This window comes from Trachurus trachurus, assembly GCF_905171665.1.
Source record: "Trachurus trachurus genome assembly, chromosome: 8".
NCBI lineage: Eukaryota > Metazoa > Chordata > Actinopteri > Carangiformes > Carangidae > Trachurus > Trachurus trachurus.
The window spans coordinates 1,222,571-1,234,623 of record NC_139905.1 but is presented as its reverse complement, the minus strand read 5'-3'; the positions used below and the strand labels follow the sequence as shown (position 1 = coordinate 1,234,623).

General features: G+C 44.5%; 1 protein-coding gene across 1 annotated transcript in view; it reads left to right on the top strand.

Annotated features, from left to right (window-relative positions):
* LOC310989771 (NLR family CARD domain-containing protein 3-like) overlaps positions 1–12,053 on the top strand; it is a gene marked incomplete at both ends in the record, with an annotated part of 65,370 nt that overhangs the window by 29,469 nt on the left and 23,848 nt on the right. The window contains one exon of the mRNA XM_083976919.1: positions 10,990–11,163. Within this exon, the coding sequence (XP_083833045.1) occupies positions 10,990–11,163 (174 nt within the window). The remainder of the gene's footprint in view (positions 1–10,989; positions 11,164–12,053) is intronic.

Sequence of the window (12,053 nt, the reverse complement as noted above, 5' to 3'; positions counted from 1 at the left end):
AGCTGGCTGTCTGTAAACTTCTCTTCATCTTTGACGGCCTGGATGAAAGCCGACTGTCACTGGACTTCAACAACAGGGAGGTTGTGTCTGATGTCACACAGACGTCATCAGTCAACGTGCTGCTGACAAACCTCATCCAGGGGAATCTGCTTCCCTCGGCTCTGGTCTGGATCACCTCCAGACCTGCAGCAGCCAATCAGATCCCTCCTACATGTGTTGACAGGGTAACAGAGGTCCGAGGCTTCACTGACGCCCAGATGGAGGAGTACTTCAGGAGGAGGTCCAGTGATGAAGATCTGTCCAGAAGAATCATCTCACACATCAAGACGTCCAGGACCCTCCAAATCATGTGTCAAGTCCCAGTCTTCTGCTGGATCAGTGCTACAGTTCTGGAGCACATGTTGACCACAGACCAGAGAGGAGAGCTGCCCAAGACCACGACGGACCTGTTCTCACACTTCCTGCTGGTCCAGACAAAGAGGAAGAAGAACAAGTACGGTGAAGGACATGAGACGAGTCCACAGGAGCTGACGGAGGCCGACAGGGAAGTTCTTCTGAAGCTGGGGAGGCTGGCGTTTGAACAGCTGGAGGAAGGAAACATCATGTTCTACCAAGAAGACCTGGAGCAGTGTGGTCTGGATGTCACAGAGGCCTTGGTGAACTCAGGACTCTGTACTGAGATCTTCAAAAGAGAGAGTGTGATCTTCCAGAAAACAGTCTACTGCTTTGTTCATCTGAGTGTTCAGGAGTTTCTGGCTGCAGTCTACATGTTCCACTGTTCCACCAACAGGAACATAGAGATCCTGGAGAACTTCCTGGGAAAACAACATGATGATTTAACCCTGGATGACTTCCTGCAGAGAGCCATGCAGAAATCCCTCAGCAGTAGAAACGGTCACCTGGACCTGTTTGTTCGCTTCCTTCATGGCCTCTCTCTGGAGTCCAACCAGAGGCTGTTAGGAGGTCTGCTGGGTCAGACAGACAACAGTCCAGAAACCATCCAGAGAACCATCAACAACCTGAAGAGGATGGAGACTGATGACATCTCTCCTGACAGAAGCATCAACATCTTCCACTGTCTGACGGAGATGAAGGACCAGTCAGTTCATCAGGAGATCCAACAGTTCCTGGAGTCAGAGAACAGATCAGAGAAGTACCTCTCTGAGATCCAGTGTTCAGCTCTGGCCTACATGCTGCAGATGTCAGAGCAGGTTCTGGACGAGGTGAACCTGAACAAGTACAAGACATCAGCTGCGGGACGACAGAGACTGATCCCAGCTGTGAGGAACTGCAGGAAGGCTGAGTGAGTCCAGACATGATCAATAACACCATCAATTAGTTCTACACACACACAGGCCCTGTCCACACAAATCCGTTTTTTTCGAATCCGGATAAATACTTTATCGGATCGGCGTTGCGTCCACACGGATACGGCGTTTTCGGGGGGTAAAAACGGGTCCCAGAGTGGAAAAATGTGAAAACGCCGCCCCAGCGTTTTCGTCTGGATGGCCAATACAGATTTTTTCTGAAACGATGATGTCATGCCCCCCGCCGCTCTACCTGTAACCTGAGACACACAACGGCCGACCACCGTCAGGTCGCTCAGACGCTGCGTCTGAATCACGTCTGTTTAATCATCACTGATCATCATATTTACTCTGACACGACTCCCTGTCAACATTTAATCCCATGTTTGAGTTTGAATACAGCGGGGGACTTCTTCTTCTATTGAATTTCAACAGGGACTTTCCGTCTTCTTCTCTGTGTGACAGTTGAGGTTCCTGTCACTATGCCTCCAATTGATCATGTGCCCTGGCTACTTGGCCAAGGGGATGTCCCTTTGGGTGACTGGCAAGCGTGCATGACTCTTACCCGGGAGGTGTGGGTTCAATCCCCGCCCGGGCCCTCTTCACCTTGCCACACTCTGTCTTAAGTGTTTGTGTGTGGCAGCGCTACAGCTCCACACACACCTGGAGTATGTACTACGTTTTGGGTCATTTTCAGTGGATCCGTGTCGACGCAGATATTTCTGGAAATGATGCCGTGTTTACTGAGATTTTTTTCAAAACGATTAAAAAAAAGATAGTATTCGGTGAAGCCGCATATTCATGTGGACCGGGCCACAGTTTCTCTAGTTTCAGGTCAGTTGTAGCCTGACCATCCAGACTATCTCATGAACATGTCTAGTGTGTCAACGACCGGTAGACCTCGGCTCAGTCCAGGGGGCGGGATGAAGGCTGTCTTTGAAACTGCCTCTGCACCAATAGGGTAGCGCTACGACCAATCAGAGCAAAGAGCAGGATGACGTTAGCCTGACAAGCCAATAGGCCTATTTCACGACTTCCGGGTTTAGGTACTTCCGGTTTCCGTTACAGGGTAAAACTACTTCCGGTCGCGGAAGCGCAATGGCTGAATCCAAAAATAAAAGCTTCTGCTGCACCTCAGTGTACAAATTCTAGACAAAAACAGCCATACTTGCATTTCCATGAGTTTCCGAAAGAAAGACCCGAGAAAGAAGTGGGTTTTGGCTACTGCTAAAAACCAAACAAACAGCATAAACCAGCATCATTTCCATGCTGGTTTTTCTAGCAGGGTAGGCTATACGAAGAGATGATGGAAAAGACTTTGTTTAGCTTGCTTTTGAACGGCAAAATATTAAAACTAAACCGTACACTGGTTTACAACCGTTACTGAACTACTGTATATCAATGTCAGTTCTCCAACAAAATCTTCTTGCTTCAAGGTTTTATTTGTCACCGTCCAAATGGAAGATTAGCGGCTAATCATTAGCCTACTGTAATAATGCCATACATAAAACATATTAAGCAGCAATATGTATTTAATCATCAAAGATGTTCACTCAAACCCACATTATTTGAAACAACCCTCAAACCACACACAGCCAGTACCACTACTAAGCATAAAGTCCGTTAGCTTAATGCTAACTAAGCATAACGTCCGCTAGCTTAATGCTAACGACGGGCTAACAAATTAGCATCGCTATCGCCGTTCAGCAGCAACTGACAGTGATAGCAGTAAAGCTGCTAAAAGTTTTAATATTCTTTAATGCGAGAACATCGCCGTTAAATCCGCAGCCTGTTGTCAGTTTATCCAGATGTTGCCTGTTAGGAAATGTGCTTGTTTTGGGAGAAATGCAAAGGGAGCAGCGACCGGGGGCTAGCAGGCAGCGACCGGGGGCTAGTAGGCAGATGCTCGTAGCTACATCCAGGTAACTTTATCCACAGGTTTTTAGAGGTTTACCGCTCACTGGTTATAGTTTTTTTAGGAGATTAATGTTAGTCTCACTGATGAAATCTTTTGTGGCGTGTCATATTAGTTTGTTTGAATGAAAAGTGTCGCCACTCTGTCAATCGCTCTAGCCGCAGCTGACCGGACCGGATGTTGATTTACCCTGTGTGACGTCACTTCCGAATCTCGTGAAATAGGCCTATTAAAATGTATGTTGTCATTGCGTTAAGCCGCCCAACGACTCTCTAAACAGATAGAGCGCTGTGATTGGTGAACACAAACGGTGTTCGAGACTCAAAAAGTTCCTATGGCTCGTTTCTAGACTGGAACTGGCCTGCTGAGCAAATATGTTTGCTGCCGCTAGTGTGCGTCTAGATTTCTAGGCTAGGTCAGTTGTGTTTTTTCTCCAGATGTTTTAACACTGTGAGTTTTAAACATGCAGATGTTTCAGTTTGAGCTTCAAGCTGAAGATTAAAGTCAAACAAAGATGGACATGAACAATGTGCAGGTCTGACAGAGTGATGAGGGTCAGGGCTGGGTATTGATCACTGATCACCTGAATCCATCTGATCTCTGATTCACTTTGATTCCTGATTCAACATCAAGATTGTGTTTTAGATTTCAGTCCCAACTCCAGTTTGACTTGGACATGAATGAGACACTCATAAATTGTCGCATTATTAAAACCATGAATGTTGACATAATGAATGGAGCCAAAGCAGTTCCATTAATGCACTTTCTATTGAACATGAACAGTCAGTGGCAAAAGTACTATTAATGCAAGTAATGCCGGTGCATTAGGGCCCGTGGCCAAAAAAGGGCCGTGGTGAATTCTGGTAAAAATTAAATAAAAGAAAATAATATTATCAATTGGTGGTACTGTCATCTTGGCTTTTACATCATTACTGTAATTCATTGATGTTATTCTGGATTATGAACATGCGCGCGGGCATAGCCAGTTCTCCTGTTGTCGGCAGTGTGGCGGCGTGTAAATGCAAATCTTCTCACGCAGCGCCATCCCTGACTGTCTCTCTCCCTGTCTCTTTCTCTCTCTGTCACTCTCACGAGCAGTGACACGTTCTGTCATTCATTCATATTTCAGCACCGAGACAACGGACAGCGCGCTTGGTTACTCACTCACTACTAGTACTCTCTTGCGATTCATCTTTTTATCCCCGCAAAAAAAAAAGAAAGAAAGAAGAAGCCCATGGTCTGATCCGAGTCAGAAATGTTTTCGAACCCGGTGTGTCCGGTCGTGTTCGGCCCGGTCCCATGACTGATGACTGATAATTTCAATAATTTGCGGTTTGCACTTTCACAGTCGAGCGTACTGTCACATTTGAAACAGTTTGAGTCCGCCCGGTCATAAAAATTGAGCTTTGCGCAGAAGGGACCGGCGGACGCCTGCTTTGACGGTCCACATTGAGTCCGCCTCGAGTACGCGCGGACATCCGCGGAACATTCGCAAACATGAGACGTTACCACAGAATAAACGTCACGAGCAGCTCCGTGTTTCCTCCACTTTCTTTCTATCTATCTATCTATCTATCTATCTATCTATCTATCTATCTATCTATCTATCTATCTATCTATCTATCTATCTATCTATCTATCTTATCCTTCCTCCCTTTAGCTGTAGCTGCAGCTGCTGCAGCTCAAACAAACTCTGCATGCTCACGACAGGAGGCGGAAGTGTGACCGGTTGCTGTCGCGCTTTCTACTTCCATGTGATATCGAGGAATAGGACCATAGCTTATTATCAAAATCGATCAAAAATGTATCGCGACCCCGTATCGAGATCGTTTTATCGCCCAGCCCTATCTACCTGTGTCGGCCGCAGGAGCCTGGATTAAACATCCATCTGGGCTTTGATGAATGGATGTTGGAGGATTCAAGAGGAGGTGGATCTGAATCTGAATGGGTTTTCCAGCCCAGCCCTGATGAGGATTATTGTTTCATGTCCAACACAAAGAGAGAAGATTGACTTGACTTGACTTGTGTGTGTTTCGTACAAATTGTCTGATTTTACTCTCACACATTTTGTTTTTTCTCTGATCACAGACTTGTTGGTTGTCACCTCTCAGAGCTTCACTGTGAAGTTGTTGCCTCAGCTCTGAAGTCCAGCCCCTCCCACCTGAGACACCTGGACCTGACCTGGAACAACAAGCTGGATGATTCATCATTCAAGCTTCTGTGTGCTGGACTGGAGAGTCCAAACTGTAGACTGGAGACTCTGAGGTGAGTTCACTGACTGGAGCTGTTGTAGTTGTTTGAAGCTTCAGCTTCTCATTGGTTCATACATGTCAGGATTTGTGTGTGAGGATTTTTCTCAAGAAGCTGAAGAGAGAAAACAGTTGAGATGAGTCCAGAGAGAAGAAGGTGAGAGCAGTCGTAGTGTTTGTGATTCAGAGCAGCAGAGAACGAGCTCAGCTTCTACAACTGTTGTTTTCAACTCAGACACTTGTTGTTGAAGCAACGTGCAGCACTGATCTGAGAGCAGATGTTGAGTTGTGGTCAGAAACACAGCAGCTGGTGGATGTTGTGGAGCTGACAGAACCATGGGAGGAAGCATGAGAGGAAGCAGCTGAGATCCACAGAGCTGGCAGCAGAGGCAGAAGAGGCTGGAAAGCTGCGCTCCAGTGGAGGCTGGCTGTAGGGAGCTGTTGGCAGCTAAAGTCTGCTCCCTGGTAGCTCAACTGGCTGGGAGAGGCTGGAGTGTGAAGCAGGAAGTGAAGAGCACGGCACACACTGCAGCCACTTCCTGTCAATGAGTGTGAATGCTGAGAATCAAGGTGAGACAGGTGAGAGCAGAGCTGCTAGTGTTGGTCTTGTTGCTGCTGACATGAAGCAGCTGCAGAGCCTCAGCTGGTTTGTTTGGAGGCTCACCAAGATGGGCTGAAGGTTGTTGCTTCATGTGGCGGCAGCCCCGGCTGCAGAACCAAATCAAAGGGGGGGCATTACATCTTTTCAGGGGGGCACACTTTTAAAAAATATTGTAATATCTAATAGAGTGTCGTCGTCCCCCCTTCACAAGTACACACACACACACACACACACACACACACCACTTGCAATAGGGGGGTCTGGGGGCAGTCCCCCAGAAAATAAATAAATAAATAACACATAAATGAGACATTCTGGTGCACTCTGAGGAGAAATACAGATGTTACTGGTTCAAATTTGCGGACTTCACGCGTGGTCCACGCGAGACGGCACAAGACTCATGCATTTTTTTTCTTTGGCGAGACAAGAGGTTTTAATGAAAAGCCTCAATGTGCCAAAACAACCGCCAGGTGGCATCTGTGAGAACGGAGGACGACAGGCGGATGACTCAGTGATCTGTGCAGTAATCCACAGCTTAAACTCTAGGCTATTAAACTAGAACTAACTACTGTATACACTGCCTAAATCACATAAACTATTGTAATATGATAAAGCCTGTCTTGCTTTATGACTTGATGATTATGTATCACATATCGCCGCGATTAGGAGTGGCGCTGTTCATGATACAGAATACAAGAGGATGAAAGGAGAACTAGCTGCAGACAGTAAATAATATAGTAGCCTAGTTTTTCAATGACAAAATGTAACGACGGCAGCTACAGTAGACTATAGCCCACGTCTCACTCTCTTTTTTCGGTCATCTGTCTCGTCATCTCCAAAATGTGTTTTTAAAATGAGCCAACTACAGTACTGTGCAGTAGTGCCGCAGATTTCTCACTCCGCACCTTGTTTGAGAGTGCAGCTGGATGATTTCTTGTGAATGAACGGGTCTGTGTCACTTTGGGGCTGGGCGATAAAACATAGGATAAATAACTTTCCCTCGATAGAAGACGCGGCCGATACAAAGTGACACCGTCAGCCATGCAGCCGGCCTGGACTTTTTATTTTTAATTATGAAGGATCATCTGCGCAAGGCAAAGATGATAGCATCAACAAAACACGGCGTAACACACGCGGCTGTATGGGACAGGCTTTTATTTAATTCAGAACAAACCGCTTAGCAAAAATGGAAAATATAGTCTATAATAATTAATTGATCTGTTGTTTGGCCACTGTTTGAAAATAACCCGAATTATGAGCAAATAATCTGATCCAGAACAGCAGTCATAATCAGACTTCTTCTAAATAAACCTAAACATTAAATAACTGGGTCAGGTCGGACCATGGGGTTATTTTTTTTTTTAGCCTATGTGCAAAGTACCACATTAACATCTCTATTCATATAACGCCCATCGAAACAGCTGATTTACATGTCGGCCGTTAAGGCAAGGCAAGGCAAGGCAATTTTATTTGTATAGCCCGTTTTTCATTTTCGTTTCTTTTGGATTTTTTTTTACAACAATGTATCAATATAATATTGTTTTCGTTTCATTTCGTTATAAAAATCAATCCCTTTTCTTTGAAACAATGAGATTGAGCAGCTAAAACTCAATAAACTCAACCATGGCTTTGATGTTTTGTGATTTATCTGCTGCCTTGACTCTGCCCTTTATACATGTGCGTTCAGATTAACAATAAGACAAGCCATGGTTGAGTTTATTGAGTTTTAGCTGCTCAATCTCATTGTTTCAAAGAAAAGGGATTGATTTTTATAACGAAATGAAACGAAAACAATATTATATTGATACATTGTTGTAAAAAAAAATCCAAAAGAAACGAAAATGAACTAAAGAAAATAACTTTCACACACACACATTAAAACAGTGCGATTGGTTGAAAGCTGATAATTAGCCATGTGCTTATAAGCTGATTGGCCGAAACCAAGAACAAAGCCGCGTGAATGGCCAATCGCCATGTGTTAACATTTCCATATTCCGCACATTCTGTGACAAACTGTAAACTGTTTTCTTGTCTGTAACAACATCTATTGCACGTCTGTCCGTCCTGGGTGAGGGATCCCTCCTCTGTTGCTCACCCTGAGGTTTCTCCTGTTTTTCCCTGTTAAAAGGGTTTCCATGGAGTTTTTCCTCAGTCGATGTGAGGGTCTAAGGACAGAGGATGTTGCTACGATGCCATGTAAAGCCCTTTGAGACAAACTGTTTGTAAAAACGGGCTATACAAATAAAATTGCCTTGCCTTGCCTTGCCTTAACGGCCGACATGTAAATCAGCTGTTTCGATGGGCGTTATATGAATAGAGATGTTAATGTGGTACTTTGCACATAGGCTAAAAAAAAAAATAACCCCATGGTCCGACCTGACCCAGTTATTTAATGTTTAGGTTTATTTAGAAGAAGTCTGATTATGACTGCTGTTCTGGATCAGATTATTTGCTCATAATTCGGGTTATTTTCAAACAGTGGCCAAACAACAGATCAATTAATTATTATAGACTATATTTTCCATTTTTGCTAAGCGGTTTGTTCTGAATTAAATAAAAGCCTGTCCCATACAGCCGCGTGTGTTACGCCGTGTTTTGTTGATGCTATCATCTTTGCCTTGCGCAGATGATCCTTCATAATTAAAAATAAAAAGTCCAGGCCGGCTGCATGGCTGACGGTGTCACTTTGTATCGGCCGCGTCTTCTATCGAGGGAAAGTTATTTATCCTATGTTTTATCGCCCAGCCCCAAAGTGACACAGACCCGTTCATTCACAAGAAATCATCCAGCTGCACTCTCAAACAAGGTGCGGAGTGAGAAATCTGCGGCACTACTGCACAGTACTGTAGTTGGCTCATTTTAAAAACACATTTTGGAGATGACGAGACAGATGACCGAAAAAAGAGAGTGAGACGTGGGCTATAGTCTACTGTAGCTGCCGTCGTTACATTTTGTCATTGAAAAACTAGGCTACTATATTATTTACTGTCTGCAGCTAGTTCTCCTTTCATCCTCTTGTATTCTGTATCATGAACAGCGCCACTCCTAGTCGCGGCTATCAGGCTGTCAGCATTGTCCCCAAAACGTCTGAGCAGTATTTAGTACGGTGCTGCCACCTAGAGGAAAACAGTTGTGGTGAAAAGTCACGCGATCACGCGATCCTGCAGTGCAGGACAAACCCCGCAAATTTGAACCAGTAACATCTGTAGGGGGGAAAGACAACATTGCTTCAGATGAAAAAACATAGAAAAAAAAACAAACAGATTCAGTAGCCTACTGACTGGGGTTCCTATCATTGTAATGGCAAGAATGGCTAGTGTATTAAACTGGTCTGGGGAGCTGTGGCTGGAGAGCAAAAACAAAACTCAGTTTTTAAATCTTTCGCCCTGGACCAGCCTTCAAGGGCCTGGTTCCTCTGCTTCATGGAGCTCACTGTCTCCTTCCACACTTCTGCCCTATTTTCATCTTTACTGTATGTTGATAGCTGGAGCTACTGTCAGATATTAATATAAGACCCACACATGCTTTAGCTTTATACTGCTGAATAATTGAAGCGGACATGTCCTGAGATTTTCAGCCTTCTATGATTATAGAATAAAGCCTTTTACAGCATGTAGGCCTACACACGCAGCACGAGCACACACACACGCGAGCACACGCACACACACACGCAGCACGATCACACACACACGCGAGCACACGCACACACACACACGCAGCACAAGCACACACACACACACACACACACACACACGCGAGCACACACACACACACACACACACACGCGAGCACACGCACACTCACACACCTGTTACGGTTGTCGCTCGTGCCTCAGGTTGCTGCTCTGTCCTACCAGAGGCAGTTTTAGTTTGTGGCGGTGGTCGGAAAAGAATTCCTAATATCCATTGATATCAGTTTTTAATTAGCCTACACGTTTCCTCTCGCTCCGAGACGGCAGTGTGAATGTAAACAAACTTCCGCGCGTCACTTGCAGCAGCACGTACGCGTCACGTGACACAAGCCGAGACGTATCTGCCATAATGAATTAAATCATAATGAAATATTTGTTTGTATTTTAAATTTTACTGATTTCAGTTAACTGAATATGAATGAATACAATGCGACACACAAAACAAATTATGACTGCTCCCCAAAAAAAATTCAGCAGGAAAAAAAACTCATTGCTCCTCTGACAGCCAATGGGGGGGCAAGGAGGCACGGGCGGGGGGGCACTGCCCCCCTAATTGACCCCCTGACGCCGGGGCTGTGTGGCGGCTCAGGCTCAGAGTGTTGACTCAGTGCTTGGCTGAGGGCAGGAGTCAGAAGCAGCTCAAAGTGACAGCTGAGCTTCTTGAACACGATGTATCGCTAGGCACACGTGCACAATGACGCACACTGTATGAGTGCAGATCAGCTGTTGGAGTGAGAAGGAGCTCAGTGACAGAGTCACATGTTATTTGTTGTTTTGTTCTTTGTATTTATACAGTGTCTATTTATTTCTATACTGAAGATGTTGTTTTCTTATTTTTAATTCCAAACGCTTGCTTTGGCAATATATACAATGTATGTCATCCCAATAAAGCCATTTGAATTGAATTGAATTGAATTGAATTGAATTGAATTGAATTGAATTGAGAAATGCTGCACAACATGAGTTTGTATGGATGGAGCCACAGGTGGAGCTGACAGGTGAAGAGGCGGAGTCACTGCGTCTGTGTTGAAGCAGCAGCAGCTTCTCATGAATATTAATGAGCTGTTTTCTCTCTGTCACTGTTTAACCTGCTTCCTGTTGCTTCAGCTGTTGGACTTTGATTTTCTAAACTTCTAAGCTTCTTCAGCTCTGAACAGATGATGAGACACTGAACGCTGTCAACAAGGAGCTTTGTCCTCAACTCACTACTTTGATTCTTTATTCAGATTGTGGAACTGCAGGTTGTCAGAGATCAGATGTTCTTCTCTGGTCTCAGCTTTGAAGTCCAACCCCTCCCACCTGAGACACCTGGACCTGAGTGGAAACAACCTGAAGGATTCAGGAGTGAAGGATCTGAGTGGTTTTCTGGAGAGTCCAGACTGTAGACTGGATACTCTGAGGTCAGTTCACTGACTGTTACTGTTGTAAATCTTAGATCTTTGATCCACAACTGAACCTGATACAAACACAGTGATTACAGAACACACAGAACACACACATGAAATACTGTGACCAATCAGAACAATTAAAGAATAAAATAACTGAATAGAAATAAAACGGATTATTGAGCTGGATTTGCGTTTGTAAGGTAAAGTATAAGGGGTTTCCCAAGTTTTATTAAAATGTTGGAGTCTGTCTTTCAAAACGTGTCTTATTCTTTCCAGATGGAGAGTGTTAGTTATGTCCTCTAGCCACATAGAGATGTTGCTGTGTTTACACTCTTCCATAATGGGAGAATCAGTGTTTTTGTTATTATGAGACCGTATGAGATAAAACATAATGGTGCTTTGCTGATTTTTCTTTTTGAAGGTTTCAGATCTTCAGAATGATTCTTCAGTTTCAGCTCATTTCACTCAGTGGTCATGAATAATGTCTGTTCACTTCAGTTCAACCTTCACACACACTCGTATTTCTCTCAGTCAGATGACTCATGTTTTCTAGAAACTCTGGAGAAAATGTCCAGTATCAGCTCATCAACTCACTTCATCTCTATCACAACAATGTGCACAAGATCCTCACAACTCATGTTTGGACAAAGACACTGAAATTCACCTGTTGAAGAAAAAACTCTTCTTTCTGATCATCAATGAATTTATCTTCTTCTTTTATTCTTTATTCAGATTGATGGACTGCAGTTTGTCAGAGATCAGCTGTTCTTCTCTGGTCTCAGCTCTGAAGTCCAACCCCTCCCTCCTGAGACACCTGGACCTGAGCATCAACGACCTGCAGGATTCAGGAGTGAAGGATCTGAGTGGTTTTCTGGAGAGTCCAGACTGTAGACTGGAGACTC